At 33.5% G+C, this 27,528-nt stretch overlaps 2 protein-coding genes across 2 annotated transcripts in view; one reads left to right on the top strand and one right to left on the bottom strand.

Moving 5' to 3' along the window:
* The window catches only part of Pde9 (phosphodiesterase 9), a 1,302,013-nt gene that overhangs the window by 168,571 nt on the left and 1,105,914 nt on the right, over positions 1-27,528 (top strand). The gene's annotated exons all lie outside the window — the stretch shown is intronic.
* Positions 8,047-21,056, bottom strand: LOC140449070 (uncharacterized). Its single transcript, XM_072542213.1, has 3 exons — positions 17,100-21,056; positions 14,046-14,208; positions 8,047-8,075 (listed from the first exon to the last, which is right to left on the bottom strand). The coding sequence occupies exons 1-3, from the start codon at positions 21,054-21,056 to the stop codon at positions 8,047-8,049; spliced, it is 4,149 nt and encodes a 1,382-aa protein (XP_072398314.1).

Raw genomic sequence — 27,528 nt, forward strand, 5'->3', positions numbered from 1 at the left:
CAAAAGAGGGTTTTGAAAAAAATACTTGATAATAAATTTTTCTGACGATTTCCTCCGCAAAAAATGGTGGTTCTAATGCTTCAATTAAAAGTGGTTTCACTTTTAATTGAAGCATATTGTGTTCTGAACACATTGCACTCAGACATAGTCTTAGAGAAGTATTTGAATGATTTCCAATTGTTTTAGCGCTTAAGGATAGGCTGATTCATATAACGTACATCCGTAGTCCAGGATGGACCTAACAAAGGCTTTGTAAAAAATTAAAAACGATTGTGCATTGGCTTTCCATCAGGTTCTCCTTATGAATTTTAAAAAAAATTATACCTTTCAAACATTTTTGTTACAAGTTAACATTTGTAAAAAAGTTATTAACTACTAGATTTCAATATATTAATTTATTCACAATATTTGAGTTAATGTAGATTTATAAATAATCTGTATTCGATTATATTGTTACAGTTTCATTATTTAATCATTTAAAATTTTCACTCAAGCTTTGGGAATTGGGTTCCTTTTTGAATACAATAAAGTAAAATAAAAACTATATATGTTTACAAAAATATTATCTAAGTACCTAGATAGCGTGGGGGAGTTCGTAGTCGCCTATACTATAACCTTTCCGACTTCTTCAGAAAAAGTAAACTGTTAGTGTCAATAACAATCTGAATAAAATTAAAAGAATAGCGTTTGTTAAAAATACTCCTCAACGATGTTCTCCCGAAAATAAATATTTTAATATAAATATTTAATTTCTATGAATGACAATTTATAAAAACACTATTATCTTTAAAATTCGATAAAATCAATAAAGTTTATCAACACGAAAGAACTGCAAAGAAATAATGATCATTTTAGTGGACCGTTTGACCTTCTCCGGGAGATTTAAGACAGAATCGGTTTAACCACAACCAACAGATTCATAAATTTATGTTTAGTTCGCATCTTAAATAAAATTCTAAAAAAAAATTATTTTGAGATGTTTATATTTTTTATTTTGTCACTAAAAACAAAACATAAACCATAACACAATGCAAACAAATCGTGAAAAATATGATACATGCTTAAATTTACAGTACTAATAGTTGTTTTTTTTTAATTTCACCTCTTTCATGAACTAGAAATTATATTTTGCAAAGTACTAACAAAAATGGCATATATTTATCGCCAGACAGTAATGGGACAGACAGTAATGGGTTATAAGACAAAAATTTTAAAAATTATTAGGTATATTGATAGAATGTTTTCGTCTAATTTATAGAGTCGTAGTAGACGAGTGCTAATAGATTTTAGTAGACGACTGCTAAAGACGTTACAAAAATAATGATAAAACACTGTCAACTAATCCAACACGACAGAATGAAATTACCATACATCTTATTTTGTGAACGTGAAATTAGAAATGCTATGAAGCGGATATCATCATCATTCTCTTTGCCTTTATCCCTATGTGGGGTCGGCTTCCTTAATTACATTTCTCCATAAGTTTCTATCTTGGGTCATATTAATATTAATATCCTTTACCGACATGTCCTGCCTAAGCGTCTCCCTCCAGGTCTTTTTGGTCTTCCTCTGCTACTACTTCCAGGAACCCGCAGAGCAGCAATTCTTCATACTGGGTGATTAACGTCTCTACGTTGAACATGACCAAACCATTTTAACCTACGCTCTCTAATCTTAGCAATAATTGGAAACCCTTGACTTCCTCTAATATACCCATTCCTAATATTATCTTTTTTTGTTACTCCACTCATCCGTCTGAGCATTCTTATTTCTGCCACATGCATTCGTTGTTCCTCTTTCTTTTTAACTGCCCAATATTCAGTTTCGTACCTCGTAACTAGTCTTATGGCTGTTTTATAGAATTTTCCCTTCAGCTTTATTTGAATTTCTCTGTCACATAACACACCACTCGCTTTCTTTCACTTCATCCATATATATATATATATATATATATATATATATATATATATATATATATATATAATAACGGATTTATTACGGCTGTCGCCACTTCTCCGCCCCCAATACTTCATCCATCCAACCTTAATTTACTGTATGCATCTCCATCTATTCCCCCATTACTCTATAACACCTATGAATTGGATATACACCATTAAATAAGTATTGTCAAAATAACACAATACATATCAAAAGCAAATGACTTCTTGGTCAAGTTTAGTAAAAAGATCATACGACCAAGTGCCAGTGATAAGAAGTTGTAACAAAAAGAGTAATGAACATTCACGTTGAGGATCAATGGTAATGAGTGAATTATGAAACAGACGTCAATTAAAATAAATAAAGGTGGTAATAATTATAACAAATAAAAGAGAGTTATATGCCCAGCTTATAAAAACACCAAGAAAAGTTATGCATGACAGTGAGAACTAGAAACTCAAGAAAACTAGTATCTGAGACTCTAGTTTATCGATTATTACAATTATTTTTGACATTCTTTGAGACCTGGACATAGAAGTGAGAGATCAAGTACAAAAAGCAAATTGATTGGCAGGATGCCTTAATAATACTATATGGCGAAACGGACACATTAACACTGAGATAAAGTCAAAAATTTATAAAGCCAGTGTAAGACCAATAACGATCTATGTTTAAGAAATAAGACCCGACACAGTCACAATGCAAAGGCTACTGGAAACGGAAGAGATGAGAGTACTAATAAGAATTACAGGAAATACGCTGGAGATACGCGGAAAAACATTGAAAAAGCGCTAAAAACTATTATGGGAAACGTCAAAGTGAAGTTGCCAGAGATGGCTGACACTCTATAGTTATTAATATGTAGCGTTTTTATTACTATACACAAACATTGGATTTGAGAACGCTGTTTTCTAAATGGATGCCGCATTTTCTTACACCAGAGCAAAAACAACAATGAATTGATGAGTCTTGGCGCTGTTTGGACATGTTTAATTGGTACACGTCGGAGTTTTTGCATCAATATGGAACAATATATGAAACATGGATCCATCACCATACTTCAAAATCAAATGAGCTATCATCTGAGTAGACAGTACCCGGAAAAAGCCGTCTAAAGCGACCAAAGATGCAACAAACCACCGGAAGGTTAGAGGCTTCGGAAGGTTAGAAGCTCCAAAATACACCGCAAGGTGTATTTTGGAACCCGTAAGGAATTATTTTTATTAACTATTTGAAACATAGAGAAACAGCGACTACTGTATAAGTTTATTGAAGTATTTAAAGACAGATATTACAAATAGGAGGCCTCATTTGTTGAAGAAAAATGTATGTTTTACTAAGACAATGTACCGTATCACAAATTGATAAAAACTATGGTAAAAATGCATGAATTCGGGTTTGAATTGCTTCCCGATCCACCATATTGGCCAGATCTAGCTCCAGAGACTACAACCTTTTCTTCGATCTAAAAAAATACGCGGTCGCAAGAGATATCGCTCTGATGAGAAAGTAATCGCCGAAATTGAAGCCTATTTTGAAAGCAAAGATAAATCGTTGAACAAGGACGGCATCAAAAATTAGAAAAGCGTATGAATTATTGTATTGCCGCTAAAGGAGATTATTTGGATAAATGAAAGATGTTGTTTTACTTAGGCCCAGGACTAATTGACTGATATAATATTTTGGGTCGTATAATGCAAAAATGCTATCCAAATTGGTTCTATACTTCATGAGTTATCTAAATTGTCAAAAATTAATTTTCACAAAAGTTGTCTTTTTATTCGATTTTAACGCTTTTATTGTTATCGAGTTTTGTAATAGGTACTTACTGTAATTTGAAATGTTCATAAAAAATATGTTTTCCTAACAGTTTTAAAATAGACTATTGTAATTTTACATTTCTACAAACAACAAATTATTTTATTTACAACTTTGATGTTTGTCTTTGTGTTCTTTTTTTATGTAGACATGACTTAATTCAACTTAAGTTACCGTTCCATCGTTCTCGAGGTCTTCTCACTGATCCTTTCTATTGAAAAACCGCCTCTTGCCGTTTATATTATTTTATTTGGTATCGTTCTGCTTATATGATAATTTTTCGACTGTTCTAACAACCATTCAAATTTCGTCATTTTGTGTCATGTGGAACAATTTCACCCAATCATGTCAACATTAGACTGATAATTGCATTCAGTGCAATTTTCAATCCCTATGACAACACGATCGAGTTTGACAACTTCATCCAAATAAATTTCAAAATGTCACGTTTCGGCAATGAGAATGTTTAAAGTATAAATGCGCTAATCAAAGAAAAAATTCCCAGAAATACAACCTACAGTCACAAATATATTTGGGGAATATTCATGGAATTTTACTTTTAATAAATAAATGTTTCGTTATGTTGAGTTACGATTTTTTTTTTTCGAAAAATTATCCGCCGAATATCCCTCGGACATTGATGAATGCCTCATAATTTTATGACAAATTTCTCAAGCTCGTTGCTTGGTAACAGCACGAAGCCGAAGGCTGAGTGCTGCTACCAAGGAACGAGCTTTCGATTGTCATGAAACTATCTCGTCTGTTATCAATGTCCTAGGGATATTACTACTGATAATTCCATTCTATTCTTATTTTGATTTAACAGTCGTTGATGTTCTCCACTTGGTATCTCTGTTGCATATCTCTATTTCTAGCTCTGTCTCATGAGTTATTACCATCAATTTTTCCAGGGGTTTTCATCTCCGTTGTTTTTTCAATAATTTTTGTTTTCCGCTGTAGGGTCGTGTTTCTGCCGTGTATATCACTATTGTTTTAATGCCTGTTTTATACATTATTTTAATTCATGTCTTTCTCAATATTTTTATTTCTTCATATATTGTTTTTTTCTGGCATCAGGCGGCTCTGTTTGTTCTATTCACTTGATTGTCCACTTCTGTTTTGAGCTTTTTGTAGCACGAAAATATGATGAACATATATTTAAACTGCATCACTTGTTCAATTATATGTCCCTCCATAACCAACTTACATCTTTTAGATTTAGTAGTAGATTTGCTATTATAACCATGCATTTTGTCTTTTTTGATGTAATTATAATGTCAAATTTTCGTTATTCGCTGTGAGCAAGTACTTGGAGGGGATACGAGAAACGATCGTGCGCGTGCAGCGGTGATATCTTCCAACTTTCTGAGCATATTATTTCATAATTAGTTATTAAAGAAAATAGGATTTCGCAAATGCTGTGTTATAAATTGTATAAATACAACAAATAGTAAATTCAAGTTTTATCGGTTTCCAACTTCTAAGCAAGTTAATGCAGCGAGAAAAGTGGATTTATATCACAAAAAAGCAGAAGTGAGTAACATATCCCAAATTCTGTATTCTTATGCCCGATTTCCTAAAAAGTTTGACGTGAAAATTAAATTAAAGTTCACTTTAAAGTGTAAATTTCAATAATAATCACGTTGGTTCAAGTTTGTTTACAATTTTTTTTTTCTCAAAAAAAAAAATGCTAAATATTTCTTCTGATTACACCACCCAAAAGTTGTCAGGAGAAGAATTAATTATTTATTCCAATGTGATGTATGTTTCTTTGAAAGGTTTAAATAGAAAAAAGATACAGTTATGCAATTTAGTCTAAAATGAACATTAGTTAAAGTGTACTTTAGGTTGTCACTATGAAATCGGGCGTTAATGTCGCTCCAAAATATTGATATGATATGTAATTATTAATTGAATTTTACAGTGGATGTGATATTTGGTTGAAAAGGTATTTCATGATTAATTTTCTGGAATCAAGTTTTTATAATTGCATCCATATTAATAGTAATACTGAAATTTATTAATTAAATTTATTTACTACATACAATGTTTACCTTTTACTAACCTCATAACCTCAATCATAATAACAATGTCAAATAATGAAATCTAAACGTAAAAAATACTTATGAATTTTTACAGATCAAAATAAATTTAAAATTTAAGTTTAAAATTTAAAGTTAATTATTGATATACATTACAATAATTATTGTATTAAATAAACAAGTTTAAGTCACTTTATTTGCAGCTAATATAAGTTAATAAAAAGTTAATAAAAGCAATAAAGCTAAAATATTAATAGTACTAACACTTTCGCTTCGAAAAAAAAATACATAATAGATCCAAAAATTGGTTCAAACAAAATGGGTTTGCAATTGCATCAAATAAATCAAGTATTAGTATTTTCACTCGACACAATATCCCAAAACTAAATCAGATAAAATTGAATGGGTATGATTTAAATTTTAGTTCTTCAATTAAATATTTGGGAATGATTCTCGATTGCAAGTTAACCTGGAAACTTCACGTTGAGTTTATGTTGGATAGATGTAAGAAGGGTCCAAATTTCCTCAAATCAATTACAAAAACATGGTGGGGTGCAGATGTGGAAACTTCTTTGCTTTTCTTCCGATCTTATATTAGATCAATTATCAATTATGGATGCATATTATATGGTTCAGCAAGTAAACATATTCTGAAAACAATAGATGTGTTTCAAAACGTAGCATTGCGTATTTGTTTGGGTACCATGAAATCAACGCCTATTAATGCTCTACATGTGGAAGCTCTAGAAAAGCCCTTTGGCTATAAAAGAGAATACCTCAGTCAAAAGTTTGTTATTAATATACAAAATCGTAACACTACTCTCTACTCAAATATCAGAAAACTGAACGAAGAAGATTTAACTAATCGATATTGGAGACTTAAGAACTCACCTCCACTTTGTGAGGCTTTTAGAAGCCTGACAAATTTTGATTATGACTTTAAATCAGAGGATAATCTTAACATCGAACATTTTTATTCGTGCTTGCAACCCATTACTGTGATACAACCGAATTACCATGTAAATTCTTCTGTTAGCTCGAATATTTTGAGGTCCTGTTTATCTAGTCTGTCAGACTCTTTAGTTATTTATACGGATGCCTCAAAGTCTATTGTTGGTACTGGGTGTGCTCTCTACATTCCATCAACTAATACAGAAAAACTTTGTCGACTAAATCCTACTTTTTCAATCTTTAATGCTGAAGCTGTAGCAATATATGAAGCATTAAGATACTTTGAAAACACTCAGAATACATCTGTTACAATAGTATCTGACTCATTGTCTGTTATGTTAGGCATTGAAACTTTCCTAGTAATAACTCAAATATATATGTCTTTCAAATTAAAAAACTTGTTTATGACATTTATAAAAACCGAAGAGTTGTTCATTTTTTGTGGGTTAAAGCACATATAGGTCTTAAATACAACGAACATGATGACCTATTAGCTAAAAAAGCCATTGATACCGGAACGCAAGCTGGTCACCAAATCTGTAGACAAGACGCATTAACAATAATTAAAAATAATATCAATAGTAAATGGAAATAATCTTCGCATATATATAGTACGCAGTCTTCCTCGCAATATGCTTCTATACAGCCTTTAATCCCAAGTGATTATTGGTTTAAAAATTATTCTGTTTCACGAAGGTATATAACATCCATAATTAGAATAAAATTTGGACACGCCTGCTATCCTAGTCATCTGTCCAAATTGTAAATTTAAATTTATGTCCAGACTGTCAAAAAAAAGGTGATCTAGATCACATTTTCTTCAAATGTAAAAAATACACAAAACAGACTGAAATTCTAATAAAAAATTTAGTCAACATTAAAATTTTTCCTCAGTACAATATGTGCTATCTGCTATCTCTAAATATAAGAGTTGCAAATGAATGTTTGATGGAATTTATTTGCAAAAGTAAGCTTAATATTTAACTGTAATTAGAATCGTAACCTCTGTTTTACCCCATTTGTTATTACCTTTTATCCGTGACCCAATCTAGTTTGTCTTAAAAGCAATGTCTTGATGGGTCCCTAGACGAGAAACGAGTGTCCATGTTTTATCTCTATCCTATCCTTAATAATAATTTTAATGCTTAAAATTTGTAATGCTACTTAAGTTTGAAATTTATATCTTTTTATATTGTACTACACAATCTTCTGTCTGGGTAGAATATTTTCATGTTGTGACTGGCTGTATGGCACTTGCCTATGCCATTTAAACAAAAAAAAAAACACCTTTGCTGATTTATGCCACTAGGTGTCGCTCTTCGGAACCTGCACATAGTGAATATTAAATTAGTGTAGAATACGTTGTAAATCCTCTTAACTTTGAGAGATTAGCATTACGTCGTTTACGTCGCGCATATTTTAAGTTATTTTTCTCCCATTTAGTATCCTTTTCTCTATTATTATTTCTTTCGTGATCAGGTTGAACAATAGAGGGCTCAGAACATACTCCTGTTTTATGTTACTTTTGCTCTTATTGTGTTCTGGTATATATTTTCAATCGTTTTGGTATTCTTAAAGGTATCGCTCTTACGTAAAATACTTTGTACAGTACAATGGTATGTGGCAAAATAGTTTTTATTTTGATAACAATGTAACGACCAAAAAACAAAAGGTTTTGCTCACCACGAATGGAAGCCACTAAATTGTGTAACCCAACTCAACACAACCGTCGGTGGGCCACTTATTTTTATATCGTATAAACAGCTACCATGGTTACACAAAAAACGATACTAAGGTTCGGGCTTTAGTCTGGTAGAGTCGTCTTGGTAGGAGTTCGACAGAGCGACAAGTGATTCGCGAGTGAGATAGTCAAGAGAACACGAAAGAGAAATAAATTTTGGGCACCACCCTATTTTTTAAAGGAAAAGGGAAACCTAATAAATAAAAGAACGGAAAGGAAATAAAATGAGAACGATAACGGGAAAGATACAAGATGGTTACTACACAGTAACAAAAGAGTATAGGGAGGGTAATTATATCTCGCGGTAAACACTAATAAGCAGACATATATACAATCCACATATAAAGATAAACCAATAAATTCAAATTTAAACAATAAGTTGTACCTGAAGAGATAATGTTTAAAATGATAAGGAATAACCAGCCATCTGTTTTATGAAATAACAGAAAAAACGTTTGATTTACAATTATTATATTTTGATAGCTTCTACATCTTTTGATATCTTTAAAAATAATAGTTATTAACCCTTAAGACCATGTAATACAGGTTTAGTGATCATTTCCTTGATAAATGATAATTATCTATAATTATTATTAATATATTTGACCATCGTCAAAGAAAAATAAACTATTGTAACATTATAAATCACTAAATTTGGTAAATAGTGTCTCTAATCATAAAACATTTTAGCTTAGGGTTTACTAAGATAAAGCGGTAAATTTACTTACAGAATACAATCGTCCGCACACAATCGTCGCGTGTCCTCGCAGGTAAAATGAAGGTAAGGATTGCAGATAGACGGCATGATTCGGATAACTAATTGCCGCAACCAAAGACAATAAGTTGCACGTTAAGGTAACAGAAACAACAATATGACGTCGTATTAGCAGAAACAACGGCAAGACGACGAGGCAAACATAATTGACATCAAAATCTATAATATTATTAAATAATTTAAACTAGAGGAATATTTACAAGATAGATAATATGAGTAAGTTAACTTAGAGGCCAAGCTGGACATTCTTGTGCAAGAATTGAGACAAAAGTGCTCTAGTCTCGCGTTAGTTAGACAGTTAGGGCTCAGAACGCGCGAAGAAGAGGGATATGGATGCTTATGCAAGGCTAGCCCTAATTATGAGTTACATATAGGGAACCATTTCGAGTCGACGGGACTTTTTTTATCTTCTTGGAAACTTGGTATTTGGCTACAGAAAACACAGCAGTATGTAACGTGAATGGGTTTAGAAAATGTGTGATTTCTTAATTATCAAAACGCAAAGCATTCAATGATTTAGTTCTTAAGGACACAATGCGATGTCAATTTCAGTCATTATAAAATTCAGGCATGATGCGTCTACTGTATTTGTTCGCCATGAACAAAGTAAAAAATTTTTTTTGAAGGAAATAATTGAAGGGTACAGGGAAAAAAAGGAGGTATGTCAGAAATAACACATTCTGAAATAAGGCGATGTTAATACCTCAAAACAGCACAAAGATTATAGTCTTGTCATTTATATTAATCAAGGTATCACCAGAGGTTAAATATAAGATTTCAGTTAAATTGCAAAAACATAAATTATTATACTTTCTTTATTTTGCCAAACATTTAGAAATTTTACACATTAATTCAAAATATTAAAGTAAAAAAGGAGGTATGTCAAGAAAAGTAGCAATAACGTTGATACAAAAACGCATTTTATGTCAGAAAACAAAGAACGATTATTATAAAAATAATGTTTATGTAAAAGAACTTAAAAATAGTCTTTTTTCAACAATTTTATAGCGTCTATACGAGATTTGGGTATAATGGGTCTCTAAATTATTGATGCGGAAGTTCATCAAAATAACGTTGGGCATCTGAACCACAAAATTTTTTTAGATGCTGCAGGTCTGCATATGGTTATTTGTAAAAATAACAAAAGTAAGCTTTATAAAACTAATTAATTGGGGGGTTTTACCTGTATAAGCATATGGAGGTAGCTCAAATTCCATTTATGGCAATTTGGCGGTAGTCAATGTCTGCTGTGTTATTACTGTGGTCTCCCAAATTCCATGGAATGTTGTTTTGTAGTATAAAAGACGAGGATGATCCCTAACAGCTTTTATCTCACGGATGGGTCAAGTTAGAAAAGGGCATTTATTTCTGTAATGCTTGCGTAAATATTCAGTCCACTTTCGAAAATACCTTGAGCACATTCTTTAACATGAAACGGTGATGGTTTTTGTCTATCAATTTTATACACTTCTGTCCAGTATTGAAAAAGTTCGGCTTTTGATTTTTGATTGACAAGTCCAAAATCTTTGTCAATTCCAGGTAGGAATGTCCAGTAACAGGAAAAGTTATTTGGATAGAGTCCAGTCTCTTCTCATGATGAACTGTTATAAATAAACCGAAGAACAGTGTAGTTTTTATTCTGTTCTCCGCACGAGTCGCAGAAAATATTCTAGTTTCGTACTTTTCGATCAAGATAGTTGTAGATATAGTGATGAAGCAGTGAACAAACATCATCGCTACCTTTTTTGGCAACAGTCTCAGGGTACATATAAAATACGGACTCAGCTGTAGACAGCGTGTATATTGAACGAGTATAAACTCAATTGTCTCTAATATTGGGTATTTGCAGATTTTTTGCAAAATCCATGCATATAGAGACTGTGTGTACTTTTTTGTGAGAGACTGTGAGACAACATCGAAGAAATATACGAGCATATAAAGGCGAGTATAAAGCAAGCAGCATTCGAAGCCCTTGGGGAAAAAGAACATATAACAAATAAACAGCACTATTATGAAATAAATGAACCAACAAAAAGAATAATTGAAGAAAAAAAGCAACTATACAGAAAATGGCTGACTACAAAAAACGACGAAGTTTATAAAGAATATAGAGAAAAAGATAGAGAAGTGAAAAAACAAATAACACAGCAAAATAATGAAGAATGGGAAAGAATCTGCTTAAATATTGAAACATATATAGGAGGTACAAGAACTTTGGAGTCATGGAAAGTACTGAGAGAATTGAAACAAAACTCAAAAGAAAAAATTAAATTGGGAAATATACAGGACAAAGAATGGAAGGACTACTACAAGGAACTATTAACAGAACAAAGACCACAATTCATTGGAAAAGAAAACAGGCGAAGACGAAGCAGATTCCCACAACACGAAATAGAAATAACAGATAGGGAAATGAGAACGGCCATAAAAGCAATCAAAAATAAGAAAGCACCCGGACCTGGAGGCATCTCACCTGAGCTTATAAAATACGGATCAAAAAAATTACACCGGATGATACAATGGATATTTCAGAAAGCCATAAATGGAGAACAGCTCCCAAAGGAATTGACGGAGGCATATATGACATCTATATTTAGGAAAGGAGATAGAAAACGATGCGAAAACTACAGAGGAATAAGCGTAATATCATCAATAGGAAGATTATATGGGAAGATACTGCGAGAAAAGATAGAGCAAGCGATAAAAGGCAAAATCGGGGAGGATCAGGCAGGCTTCACGGCAGGAAGATCATGCATAGACCACATATACACACTGGAACAACTGTTGGAAAAGAAAAAAGCAAAAAATAGAGATATACACTTGGCATTTGTGGACCTGAGAAAGGCGTATGACTCTGTACCAAGGTCAGAACTATGGGAGGCAATGTACAAATTAGAAATACAGACGGAGCTCATAAAAGCTACAAAAGCTCTGTATAAAGAAAATAAAGTGTCCATTAAAATGGGAACAAGAATCATAGGAGACTTCACCACAACAAAAGGGCTCCTGCAGGGTTGTTCCACATCTCCAACCCTATTCAAAATATACTTAGAAAAAGCCTTGACTACATGGAAAAGAAAATTCGAAGGCATGGGAGTACCGGTACGGAACGAATACCTATATACGTTAAGCTTTGCAGACGATCAGGTAGTGATTGCACAAGACCAAGACGACCTCAGCTACATGATGAAGAAACTACAAGAAGAATATACCAAGGCTGGCCTAGATATTAACCTCGCGAAAACAGAGTACCTATCTACAAGTGAAGAAGACATAGAAGATCTACAGATTGATGACAACGTAACAATCAAAGGAAAGGATAAATTCAAATACCTGGGGTTTATAATCACGAAAAAGGCAACAACAGAGGAAGAAATTACACAAAGATTAGGACAAACAAGAACAGCAATCCGACAACTTAACTCAGTATGGTGGGATAGACACCTAAATATGAAGACAAAAACGCAGATTTATAAAACATTAGTGCGAAGTATTATGACATATGGGGCTGAAAATTGGATCATAAACAAGAAAAACAGCAGTAAGATAGTAGCAACAGAGATGGAATGCCTGCGAAGATGCTGCAGAGTAACAAGAATGGATAGGAGAAGTAATGACGAAATAAAGCAAAGAACATCAATAGAAACAGACCTACTAACATATATAGAACAAAAAAGATTAAAGTGGTATGGACATGTAAGAAGAACTAGCGACAGCAGATGGATAAAGAGAATAACCGAATGAAGCCCCATAGGAAGGAGGAAAAGAGGACGACCCCGAAAATCCTGGAGGAACGAAGTAGACGACGCCATGAGTAAGAGAGGCCTAAACGATGGAGAATGGAACAACAGAGAGAGATGGAAACGGTTGAGCGAGGGAAGGCAGTGAATACTGTAGAATCCCTAAATATATATATATACTCGCAGCTTGTTTTCTGTTATAAAATGCTTGGGCTTTAAGTTTTTGTAGCTTATTTTCTGAATCTAGTTGCTTAAAAGCAGCATTTAATTTATTTGTTTTTTCCAAAGATTTCTCTAATAGACACTGCTTCTCAAGACTTTTAATCTTTGCTAAATATTTATCACAAGAACTACATGTATCAGTTCTTGGAAAACCAAAGGAAATATTAAATTTGGTTAAAAAAAAATAATTCTATATGTTTCTTATGATATACGCATATCTGGAAATGTTTCTACGTATATTGTATACATTTTGTTAATATTTAAATGCTCATATAAGTATAATTTCGATGAGTCTTTCAAACTATAATGAATTTTTCTGCCCCTGAAAGACCCTATATGCTCCATTATATAGTTGTTTGTTTCAATAGAAACTTGATGACGATAGTTTCCATGTCTTCCTCTAGTATCTTTTGGAGCGTGACCTGTCAATTTTAGTAACTTTTGTAGAACTTCTAACTTTTTTTCCCAATTTCATGGAATGCCAAAAAGCCCTTCTGACATACTGGAACTTCTTGTGTTTCGTCATTTACATTATAACGGATTTTATAACGAAAGGCGGTATCATGAAGACGTGCAGAGTCCTCTAAAACTCGTGGTCTTCGTTGCTGTATAATTTGAATTACTTGCTTGTTCCGGTATTTGTAGAAAACACTTAAACCTAATGAACTTACAATTCGGTCCTATTACATGGCTTTGTCTATTTAATTTACTATTTACTTCATGAATTCGTCCATATTTTTTACGTTTTTTGTATTAATTTCCCGTGTGTCCATAACATCACATTTCATAAATTCGTCACTCTCACTAGACATACTTACAACTTGATAACTCTTCTTTCAGGTTCAGTAAACAAACATACATAACCTCTAAACACCTCTGAATCACGTACAAACCAAATGTATTAACTGCTTCTTCGGCGTCGGTCACATTGACATCCCTCCTTTTTTTCCTGTAGCGCTCGGACATGCCTCCTTTCTTACTCTGTATAACAAATATAAAAATATGTGTTACATCCTGGATAACGTCTTTCATCAATGTGAATTTTTTACATGAAATAGTATCCAGTTTGTGCTACTATATGTTCTAATTATCTCATTTTCGCCCGTCATTTGATATACCTCATTTTCCCTGTACCCTTCAATTGTGAGATATTTTGAACATGCTTCAACAAAAAGAAGTTAAGTCTTTAATATTTATGCTAATATGGTTTACACAATATTGACTATTTAACTATTATTATTATTCCCAGTCTTGATTTTACCTTCAAACAATAAGGACATTCGTACTAATCGTTTTCGGTTCAACAGCTTGCTAATTGGCTTCCAATTTTTTACTTGTGTTGTGGTGTATTTTTATATATACCTATATTGTGTGTTTTCAAATAAATGAAATCCCCATTGGGATTGATAAAAATCTAAAGACGTCCTCTTCGACGAAAGAAATAGATATGGATGTGATTAGTGAGAACAGTGCATTGGTAATTGATGATGAAACCACTCAGTAAAAATATTGTTTGCAGCCCACGAAAATGGAGATAAAACATTTTAATTTGCTATCAGATAAGTATAATTTAAATAATATTTGGGTATATCTTGAAAAAACTGGTGAAGAAAACTTGGGTAGGCTGTGTACAAAAAGGGTGTACATATGTGAAATTATAAATATAATTTCAGTTAATGAGGACTGTATTACATAGGGCTGGTTCAAATAAATTAGGATATGTGGTAAAAGGTTATGCAGATTATAGCAAATTATGTTTATACAAAGTCTTACCAATTCTTCTGCTGCACATACACACACTCGCGGTATTTAGAGGCTTTCAGTCGCGGCTGTTCTTCATACGGGGAAACTGTCCGGTTACCGGTTTCTGAACACGTCTTTCGCGGTACTAACACTGAGATCACACGAGATATAGCACATTTGGTACACGATTTAAAATAGTACTTGCGGTATTTTTCGCGTAACTATAAGCGAGAGAGATAATTAGAGTGGAGAAAAAGCGTGGTAAGTCTGTACCAAGCGATAGATAGCGGTAGAGAGATTATACGTCTGCCTAGTAGGACTCAGCAGACGAAAGAGAGGAGGACTGTTTCGAGCAACAGTCAGCAGTCAAGAGAGAATGTCCGTTATCATCGAGAGACAACAGGCAAGAGAGTGTGACTTTCTTTGCTATCTTACAACTGTCTGTATTTCTAATGGAGTGGGGTTAAAATGTGAGTAGGAAGGGTTAGAGAACGGGAAATAATTGTAAAATTGTGGTAGAATGGTAGCTAGTAATACAGCGAAAAAATGACATGATTTTTCGCATGTGAAAAAATTGAACATACTGGGGGCGGGCGAGAAGAGTTACGCCACTGGGATAGGGTATCAAATAGTTACTTCGAGAACGAGGGTAAACCAGTATACATTAGGGGTACTGTTGTAATGAACTAAGATAACTAAAAACTATTTAAAATCTAGAGAAACTAAAGTCGATAGAAACTATATACATGTTTGGCAGAAAGTACCACTATTGGTTAAAGGGTAACCTAGCTACTTTCTTTATTGACCTAAGATATTGGTGTGGATACCCTAACAGTTCGAACAAGAGAGTCTTTGCCTGGGAGCACTTCGATAATCTTTGCCAGAGGCCAGAGGAGTGGGGGAGTCTCTTCATCTTTAATTAGTACAACATCACCTATCTTTAAAGGATCAGTAGCGATGTTCCACTTACTCCTACTTTGGGTCATATGCAAATATTCCACCGACCACCTTTTCCAAAAGGTTTGATGAATTTTCGAGATATGCTGAAAGAGGGAAAGACGGTTCTGTGGTATTTCTGAGAGATCTGGTTCTGGTGGACTTATGAGACTTTTTCCTACAAGGAAGTGTCCGGGCGTTAAGACTGAGAGATCATTTGGATCGTTTGAGAGCTGAGTGATAGGTCTTAAGTTTAAAATGGCTTCGATTTGACAAATTATTGTATAAAAAACCTCAAAGGTAAAACGAAGATTTTCTACAAGAGGATAAAGATGGTATTTGGCACCTTTAATCCCTACCTCATGCAACCCAAATTGAGAAGGGTTACGAAGCACTCCAAATTTAAAACGAATAGAGTTTTCAGAGCAGAAATTAGTAATCCTCTGCGAGAAGTTCTTACTTTTAAAGAGTTCGTTTAACTCAAGAAGCTGATTGCGGGCACCATAGAAATTAGTAGCATTGTCTGACCATATAATCTCGGAAGCGCTCCGCCTTGCAATAAATCTTTTAAGAGTGAGAATAAAAGCATCAGCTGTTAAGCCGGTGACAAGTTCGATATGAACACATTTGGTGGTCATACATATGAAGAAGGCTATGTATGCTTTATATAATGGAGCCTTTCTAAGATGAGAGGATCGGATCATGAAAAAACCTCCGTAATCTACTGAGACCTTTTGGAAAGGTCTTGTCGAGAGAACACGATCGGGATGGAGATCTGCCATAAGTTGTGTTGACTTGGGTGTCATGAAACGGAAACATTTCACACAGTCGTGTATTATCTTCTTTGTTTGTCTTAGTCCAGAGATAGGCCAATATTTCGAACGAAAATTTGACAACGTGGTCAAGGCACCTGCATGTCCCAATTTAACATGCATTTGTTTTATCATTAATTTGACAACTGAATGATTAGATGGTAGTAGCAAGGGATGTTTCTGTTCGAAAGAGATAGGGGCAAATTCTAATCTACCACCTACATGAAGAAGTCCAGTTTTCTCAGAGAGGAAGGGGTTTAGTGCCCTGATAGTTTTATCAGAGATTATTTTCCGATGTTTTAACTCATGAAATTCTTTAGGAAAGGCCTGTGATTGTATGTACTTAACAATCACAGTGGTGGAGGAGCTTATTTCACAAACCTGCAGTGGTCCTAATTCTAAAGGTGAATTAGTATGTCTTTTTCTTAGATTTGAGAGAAAACGAAAAACATATGCCAGAGTTCTCTGAATTTTTGAAAATGACGAACATTTATTAAAAAGGGTTTCAAGCGTATTATTCACTTGAGATATGTCAGAGGTTGTGCTTAAAGTAACCTGAGTATGTCTGAGTTCCAGTAAATCTCCCGTCCATTCTTTTATCCTGAATTGAGAGTAGTCTATTACACTGGAAACTAAAAAGGGGGGACCTTCGGTCCACAATTTTTTTAAAATTGACTGAGTGATATCTGAGGCTCTAGAGGGCAAATCTGCTACGTTTAAAGAGGAACTTACGTGATGAAATAAAAAGGATTTACTTAATTCTTTAATTTGACTGACACGATGAAGTACAAATGGATTCCATGTAAATTTAGTTGTTAAAATCCATGTTAAAGCGATGAGGCTGTCTGAAAATATGTGAACTTCAGATATTGTGACGTTTTTTGAAAGAACCTCAAGTACCTTTCTAGTAAGAGTGACACCTAATAAGATACCAGACAATTCTAACCGAGGAATAGTTAGTTTATTTTTTAGTGGAGCTATTCTAGTTTTTGATGCTATGAGGCGAGACGTGACTGTGTTGTTACTATACACGACTCGAAGATACACACAAGTGTATTGCATATCCGATATAGGCAGTGGAAGTGTCAGGCATCTGGGAAATGTAATTTTAGATATTGATTGGAATGTATCCAATAATGATTTCCAATCTAAGACCAATAGGTCATCCAGTATCTCACTGTCCCAGTCTAAGGGTAATGACCAGATACGTTGTAAGAAAGATTTAGAGTGTACTCTAAAAGATAAGAGTTTTCCTAAGGAGTTATACATTCGAGAAACATAGGTACATAATTTTCTTTTTGTTAAGGGAGGCGCCTCTTCACAAATAGGCAACTTAAAAGAGAAATCGTCTTGATAAGGTGACCTGTTAATACCTAGGACCTTAGAGAAGCTACTAACTAAGTCAAGATTGACTTCTGAAGTGAAGATCATATTATGCTCATTTGAAAAGGCACGAGAATTTAAATATATTTTATAGAGTTGGAAACCATGAGTGTTTAGAAGCGAGCATAGTTGAGAATAAAGTGTATGTAAGCCTTCTAAGTTATTGGCGCCTGACAAGATGTCGTCAATATATATCGAATTCCTTAGAGTGTGAGAGGCTACTGGGTGCGTGGTTTGATTAGAATCAGCAATATGTTTTAACACACGTGTAGCGAGAAAGGGGGATGAAGAGAGTCCAAATGGAAGACGTTTTAGTTGATAAGCGCGAATGGGTTCATCAGGATGATCTCTCCAAAGGAAATTTAACAGAAAGGTTTCCTCAGGATTTATCATAATTTGCATATACATATTGAAGATATCGGCAGTTAATACAAAGGTATATTGCCTAAAGGTTAGGAGAATATCAAATAATTCAGGTTGGCATGTGTACCCAGGGTCTAAGACCTCATTAAGAGATTGTTTACCTGCTACTTTATTATTTGGGTCAAACACAATTCGAATCCCTGAAGAACCTGCTTTTTTAACTGGGAAATGAGGCAAGAAATAATTAAATTGATGCTGTGAGTTTTGGATTTTTAACGGAATTTGTGTAATCTTGTCGTCAACTGCATAATCCTGTATGATTTTTGAATAATTGTGTAGCAGCTGTGGAGATGCATGAAGTTTTTTTTCTAGATTGAGAAAACGCTTCTTAGCTGATAAGAAAGTGTTGCCTAAATTAAGCTGATTCCTATTAGTTTTAAGACCTATGTTAACCTGATATCTGTTTGTGTTTAAGATTGTTACAGATTTAATAAGCTGTATCTCAGCAGGGTGTTGTGACACAGATACTTTACGGTCCAAGGGAATGTCTTCGATTTCCCAGAAGCGTTGGACGATTTGAGTGAGGTGTAAATCAACGCTATCAGCTAATTTCATATCAAACGACTGAGCAACACAAGTGACTAAATTATTTACGTACTGAGACTTAGAGCACCTTCCTCGAATAAAAGAATCGGGAATTCTTCCACTTACAATGTGTCCAAATGAGCTGCCTTGAAGAATTGGAAGGCCAGGGCCAAGTTGTATGATATTACCTGTCAATATGTCTGCGCATATGTCAGCGGCAAGCAATATATCTACTTCAGAAGGAGAGTAGAAGTTTGGATCGGCTAAGACCACTTCTGTTGGCAAGTTAAGCTTATTAATAGAAATTGGGACTTGGGGTAGTTTAGTAGTGATACTGTCTAGTACTGAACATTTGATTTTAATGCAAGTGTCCGTAGCAGCAGAGAAGATAGTCAGATCAGACATAAGGGTTGAATTTGAAATAGATTGGGCGATACCATGAATCTTAAAATGATTTTTATAAGTGGGTGCCGCAATCTTCTTTAACAAGTTTTTAGAGACAAAACTAAGTTGTGATGCTGGGTCCAATAAGACCTTAACATATTCTCTTTTTCCATTTGGGGCTATGAGATATGCCTGTACAGTGCCTAATAAAACCATAGGGGCCGACGTAGAGACTGCTGAAACAGCATGAGTGGATGGAGATGTCGATCGAACGACTACATCGTGGGAAGAACTAGACGTTGAAGCATGAGGTTCAATCCTATTCCGTGTTGAAACGTGAGCATCGACTGTTTGAGAAGATCTATATGAATTTGAGTGCTCACGATGTGTGGACGTGGCTTCGCGATTTCTCGAGTCACTGTGAAGCAAAGAGTGATGCCTTCTGTTGCAATTAGAGCATGAATACCTGGAGGTACAATCAATCGCGCGATGTCTGGTTCCAAGGCAGTTGGAACAAAGAGAATTTTGTTGAACAAAATTACGCCTAGAGGAAGCGGATAGAGATTTGAAATCTTGACAAAGATATATAGAATGGTTATCCAACTTACAATAGCTGCATACTTTAGCTTTCATTATTTGAGATGGGGGTTTGTTTTTATCTGTGCTTATGTGAAAAGAGGACCTTGTCTCTTTTGAGGGTTGATGTTTCGCTTTAGAGTTTGCATAGAGATTTTCTAGATGTTTTGCTCTGTCATCTACCATCGTTAGAAATTGGTTAAAATCTTTGATTTTATTCGATTCAGGTGAAAATTCAATGGATCTGAGAGTGGCATGGTCGAGCTTTGAGGAAGTAATATGAATTAAAATCAAATTAAGAAGTTCTTTGGATGACAAGTCGAGATTGTTTAAAGCTCTATAAGAATTTGTTATAGCGAGAGTGAAGTCTTTTAGTTGTGAATATGAGGCGTTATTTTGAAGACTTTTAGTATCTACAATATTAGTTATCAATTGCTTTACTATAAGATTATGGTCTGTATATCTTTTTTCCAAAGTCTCACGTACCAAACTATAATTTTCACCAGAGAGGGGAATATTATCAACAACCTTTAATGCATCATGTGTCAAAAGGCTTTTGAGATATATAAATTTTTCAATGTCGGTGAGAGAGTCATCAGCGTCTATAATGCTATTAAAAGTTTGAAAGAATGACGGAAACTCATGTAAATTTCCGCTAAATTTATTTATTTTTAGTTCTGGAAGCCTGATTGTTCTTTGTCGAGAGTTGGCGGCAGTGCTAGTGCTATGACTTGATCCTTGTCCCGATAGTGAGTTAGAAGAGAGTGAATCTTCTATACGCTCCAATTTTTCTTCTAAGTGACATAAGGCATCCATATATTTTTCATAAGTAATATCTACTTCCTCACTTTCGAGAATAGTTTCGTCGTCAGCCAGGTTTTCCAAAGCATCCAAATACGCTTTATAAGCTGCCCTAAGCTGAGTAATATATTCCCTAATTCTACAATTAGAGAGGCCTTGTTCATTTGAACTAACAACGTTCGCAATTCTTATAATGTTTGTTTTCGCTGCACGCTTTCCGCGTAAATATTTTGCAGTTTCTGCCATTTCTAATCAGACTATGTTATAGTTAGATAAAGTATAATAAGAGTGTACCAGACAGAGATGAATGATAAAGAGAATAAAACCTAGCGACCCTTGGAAAGGGTACAAAGAGAAGAGAAAAAATATGTATATATAAGAGTGTAATGAGATTATCAACTTCTTGTTTTTTTTGTGTGAAAATTATATTTGGTATCGTGAATTTAATTTAAATTGACACTAATAGAGATTATTTTCATTGATTTAATAAAGCAATTAATACGCAAATACTTTCTAAGAGCAGAGATTATTGTAAAAATTTAGTTTGTATCATCAAGCGATTTGAATAAAGCGATTATTATAATAGGGATTAATGACAATAACAGCGGAGAATTCTTGTAAAAATTTATTATTCAGAACAATAGGACAAAATCCCAAATTATTTACCTAGATATGTACCTCTGGCAAAACGTGTCAGAGAACAATACAATTAGTTGGGATTATAATGAGTATTTTTGTTGACAAAGGCAGGGGTTTTTACTACGTCACAGGTATCTATCAATGGGTAATTCTACCTGACTTTCTAACGTCCTTTAACAATAGAATCATAAAATTGGAATTTACACAGATAAGAATTATTAAACAACGATCTATCAATATATCGATTTATCAATACATACGTATATACATATATATCAAAGAACATATACACATATATAGAAATACATAATTTCGAAGGACCAAATCTAATGAGATTTACAGCAGAGATAAGATTTATCTGAACCTAATTGGATCAAAATATGTTCAATCAAGCATGAGATAAAACAGAGAGAATGAGGATTTACATATGACTCAAAAGTGTACCAAACTATGTAGAATCAAGATGTGAGACAGAGAGATAGAGAGTGAGAGAGAGATTATGATTTATATCCGACTCGAATAGACCACAATATGTACAAAAAGGGTGTACATATGTGAAATTATAAATATAATTTCAGTTAATGAGGACTGTATTACATAGGGCTGGTTCAAATAAATTAGGATATGTGGTAAAAGGTTATGCAGATTATAGCAAATTATGTTTATACAAAGTCTTACCAATTCTTCTGCTGCACATACACACACTCGCGGTATTTAGAGGCTTTCAGTCGCGGCTGTTCTTCATACGGGGAAACTGTCCGGTTACCGGTTTCTGAACACGTCTTTCGCGGTACTAACACTGAGATCACACGAGATATAGCACATTTGGGTCTGTACACGATTTAAAATAGTACTTGCGGTATTTTTCGCGTAACTATAAGCGAGAGAGATAATTAGAGTGGAGAAAAAGCGTGGTAAGTCTGTACCAAGCGATAGATAGCGGTAGAGAGATTATACGTCTGCCTAGTAGGACTCAGCAGACGAAAGAGAGGAGGACTGTTTCGAGCAACAGTCAGCAGTCAAGAGAGAATGTCCGTTATCATCGAGAGACAACAGGCAAGAGAGTGTGACTTTCTTTGCTATCTTACAACTGTCTGTATTTCTAATGGAGTGGGGTTAAAATGTGAGTAGGAAGGGTTAGAGAACGGGAAATAATTGTAAAATTGTGGTAGAATGGTAGCTAGTAATACAGCGAAAAAATGACATGATTTTTCGCATGTGAAAAAATTGAACAGGCTGCACCCCATGACTGTATGACATATATTTTTTAGGATATTAAAACTTAATAATATAAAAGAAATAGAGTATTGGTCGGAATCGAATAAAGATTCTAGTAAATTCTCGTTTAGATGCCAATGAATTAGTTAAAAATAAGTCATTAAAAGAACATAATTTAAGAGCATATATACCAAATAACATGTTGGAAGTAAAAGGGTTAGTTAGGGACGTAGATACACGGTACGATGTTAATTATTTAATGGAGAATATTGAATGTACGTGTAAAGTTTTAAGTATATGTGGAACAAAGCGTAAGATTCAAAAATAATCAATAACAGAGTATGTAGATAAGAAAACTGTAGTTATTACTTTTAAGGGAAATATTCTTCCCAGTTTAGTAGCCTTCAATCAAGTTTATTTTCCCGTTAAGCAGTTTGTTGGTAGAGTTGTACAATGTTACAGGTGTCTGAAATTTGGTGTGTTTCTAAACAGTGCAAAAGTACACAGAATTCCTGTATACAATGTGGTGAAATTAAAAATGCAGATCATAAATGTGAGAAAATCAAGTTTTGCATACACTGTAAAAATAGTGACCATGTAACAATATCTAAAAACTGCCCTTTTTATGAAAAGCAGAAGAAAATTAAGACCATTATGATAGAGCATCAAACTACCTTTTTAGAAACAAAATTATACTGTGAAAATTCATTCTCTGGCCAAATTAGTTACAATCCTTTTTCTGTTCTTTCAAATTATGATAAAGAATTTTCCACACTCCCTGTAAATAATAAAAATATTTCTATAAATTGACCTAATATGAGTATGAGACAAACTCAAATTCCAACACACCGTCAAACTAATTTTGATAGCATTGTAGAAATCAATCACAACAGTGTTGAAAATCTTCCTACAGGAAAGAAAAGAAAAGCCAACTCCCTTTATATTTTCTCGAAAGTAAGTAAACCAGCAGTTATAGGTGGAGACTTCAACGCTTATCATACAATCTGGGGATCGAATTTTAATGACGTAGTTGGAAAACAACTTATAACAGCTGCATATGATTTGGGTTATATAGTAATGAATAACGGCCAACCAACTATTCTTACCCGACCTGATCAAAATATTTCAGCCATCGATGTAACTTTCGCCTCGCCTGAACTAACTAGTAAAATAACCTGGTCCGTCTATCCAGATACTTTAGGCTCAAACCATTTTATTATTAACATGGAAATTAATTGCAAGAATAAAATTGAAAAGTTGAATCCTACAAGCAAGGGGAACATAAAAAAGGCCAATTGGTATCAATATGCATCTTCTGTTGAACAATTTTTTGATAAGCAGTACCAAATAGAAAATATATCAGAAAAATACAGTTTCTTAATAGATGGGATCAACCAAGCAGCAGACATTTCAATTCCACAGTATAAACCATTTAAAAACAAGATTCGAAACCCTCCCCCTTGGTGGAATAGAGACTGCGACAGAGTCATCAGTAAGAGGCAAGAATCCCTTTCATTATATAAACATAATTCAAATTTTGAAAATTACTTGAAATGCCAAGAGACCATAGCAAACGGTAAGAAAAAACTGAATAGTCAAACAAAGTTGGAAAAATTTTGTCTCTGCCCTAAATAAAAATACTTCATCATCAACTTTATGGAATCAAGCCAGAAAAATAAACAGAAAACCAATATCGAACACAAAATGCTTTGACAGTACATTAGAGGAAGAATTTTTTGATCAAATAACACCACCATCTGTTATACCACGGGAAATTACAATACATTCTAAAAATAACGAAAAGGAATTTTTACTAGAACCATTTAATATTACTGAATTAGAGTATGCACTCAAAAACAGAAATAATTCAAGTCCAGGATTGGATAATATTAAATATCCTATGATTCAGTTTCTTCCAAAAATTGCTAAACTATTTTTATTGGATATATTCAATGACATAATTATCAATAATTCAGTTATTCATGAATCTAAAGGTGTAATTATTATTCTTATTCTCAAACCAGGAAAAAATCCCAATTTATCCGAACCATACAGACCCATTTCCCTGATGTCTTGTTTACTAAAAACATTAGAACGAATGATCAAACATAGACTGCAATCGTGGTTAGATAAGAAGAAATTACTTCCAGACCTTCAATTTGGATACAAAAAGGGATGTGGTACTATAGATGCTCTTGCTTTATTAGTAACGGACATTCAGGATACATTTTCCAATAATACATACCTACCCACAATATGTTTGTATATAGAAGGTGCTTATAATAACGTTTGTCTGGACATCCTTATGGAAAAAATGATTAGAAATTTTCATATACCAGCTACATTAGTGAAAACCATTCTCAACTTTTACACTTGCAGAAAAATTTATTTGAGATCAAATAACAATAAACTTATAGGTCCTCGATATAACAACCTAGGACTTCCACAAGGGTCAGTTTTAGCCCTTTATTATTTAAACTATATACATCTGATTTGTACAATGCCTCCCTAGTAAATAACAGTTGTAATATAATACAATATGCTGAGGATTTTATTATATATTCATCTTTCAAAACATATGAAAACTGCACACAAATTTTGGAAAAAATGGAGGACTACTCCAATAGCTGGTTTAAAGAAAATGAGTTCGAAATAACACCAAGTAAATCTAGTATATGTTTTTTCACGAGGCATAATCTTCCAAACATAGACAAGTTAACAGTGAACAGTCGGGAATATAATTTCTGTTCTTCAATTAAATACTTAGGGATGATTCTTGACCGTAAATTAACTTAAAAGTAACACATGGACTTCATGTTAAATATATGTAATAAGGGATTAACTTTCCTTAAAGCAATTTCTAAAATTTGGTGGAGAGCCGATGTAGAAACTGCGTTACTTTTTTATCGATCGTTCATAAGATCAATCATAGATTATGGATGTTTTTTGTATAATTCAGCAGCTAAGTATATCTTGGGGAAAATAGACGTATTTCAAAATACAATATTACGTATTTGTCTAGGTACTATGAAATCAACTCCAACCAATTCTTTATATGTTGAAGCACTAAAATTTCCACTCAAATATAGAAGATAATATCTTAGTCAAAAATTTCTGATTAATATTCGTCATAGAAACCTCTCTCTTTACTGTAGTATTAGCAAACTTAATAATGCACATTTAACAAATAAATATTGGATCCACAAAAATTCTCCTCCACTTTGTGACGCTTTTAGAAATCTTTCAAATAGCAATTACACCTCATACACATATGATAATTCAAACTTTGAAGAATTTTATACTTTTTTGCAAACTATTACGGTTATTAAACCAATGTACCATGTAAATACTGCAATTAGCTACAATATTTTAAGGAATTTATTAGAAAACTGGCCAGCATCAACAGTTATTTATACAGACGCATCAAAGTCTTCTCTTGGCACTGGATGCGCTTTTTATATTCCTTCCAAAAAGTATAGTTTACTCTGGATCATAATTTTTCAATTTTTACTGCTGAAGCTATAGCAATTTATGAAGCATTAAAGTATTTTAAGAATTCCAATGACAACTCCGCAATAATTGCATCTGATTCTTTGTCGGTTCTTATAGCCATTGAGACTATATCTTTTCCTAGCACAGGCACAAATATTTACATCCTTCTAATAAAAAAAATTATTTTTGAATTACATCAGGAACAAAGAACAGTTAGATTTTTGTGGATCAAAGCTCATATAGGGCTTAAGCATAATGAGTATGTAGATATATTAGCTAAGAAAGCCATTGATTCTGGTGCGAAAACAGATTATAAGCTCTGCATACCAGATTTATTTGTAACAATCAAGAATATTGCAAACAATCAGTGGAAACAAGAATATCATGAATATAGTCAACACTCTAAATCACAATATGCACTCATACAACCCTCAATCCCGAGTGAATTTTTGGTATAAAAATTACTCCACGTAGATACATTACATCTATTATCAGAATAAAATCAGGACACGCATGTTATCCGGCTCATCTGGCAAAACTTCAAATTGTAAATTCCAATTTATGCGAAGTTTGTCAAATAGAAGCAGATTTAAACCACATTTTCTTTGAATGTACAAAATATATACAACAAACTGATGACTTAATAAAAAATTAAATCAAACATAAAATCCTTCCACCCTATAACATTTGTTACCTTTTGTCATTAAATAACAAAAATTTATATAACTACTTAACAGAATTTATTTCGAAAAGTAACCTCAATTTGTGAGTTCAGTCAAAAAAATAATAACCTTTGTTTTATCCCATTTGTTTTAAACCTACTATCCGTGACCCGGTCTAGTTTGTGTTTTAATTTAATGTCTTGATGGGTCCCTAGACGAGAAGCGACTAACCATGTTTGTTCCATGGATAACCAAATAACCAATAATAAATATAGTGTGATAATTATTTTCTTTTCCTTCCTTTGGGAAGAACTTAAAAAAGTTGTGACTGGCTAAATGGCAAATCTTATTATTGTAAGTCATTAATTTGGTAGCTTTTTCTATCTATTTTCTCTTAAAAGAAGGAAAATTGAAGTAGTTTGGTCATATATTTAGGGGAAGCAGATATACAATGCTGCGACTAATAATGGAATCAAAGGTAAATGGCAAGCCAAGTATTAAGAGAAATAAGTCTTGGTTTAGAAATATAAGGATATGCAATGATATGATTCCACTAAATTATTTAGGACAGCTGTGAATAAAGTTGAAATCGCCGTAATGATTTGCAACCTCCGATGTAAGAAGGAACTGTAAGAAAAAGAGGACAGCTTGTTTTCCTTAATAGTATCGTAGTCTTGTATAAAGCTTAATTGGTAAATATTATGTTA

Source organism: Diabrotica undecimpunctata, chromosome 8 (assembly GCF_040954645.1).
Source record: "Diabrotica undecimpunctata isolate CICGRU chromosome 8, icDiaUnde3, whole genome shotgun sequence".
NCBI lineage: Eukaryota > Metazoa > Arthropoda > Insecta > Coleoptera > Chrysomelidae > Diabrotica > Diabrotica undecimpunctata.

Excerpts from the sequence above, each read along its gene's own strand:
- LOC140449070 (XM_072542213.1), bottom strand. The coding sequence starts at position 21,056 with ATGGCAGAAACTGCAAAATATTTACGCGGAAAGCGTGCAGCGAAAACA. Across the intron at positions 14,209-17,099 it reads TAGAATTAGGACCACTGCAG|AGTAAGAAAGGAGGCATGTC; the intron begins GTTTGTGAAATA and ends TTTGTTATACAG. Across the intron at positions 8,076-14,045 it reads GAAAGAAGAGTTATCAAGTT|GTTCCGAAGAGCGACACCTA; the intron begins GTAAGTATGTCT and ends CACTATGTGCAG.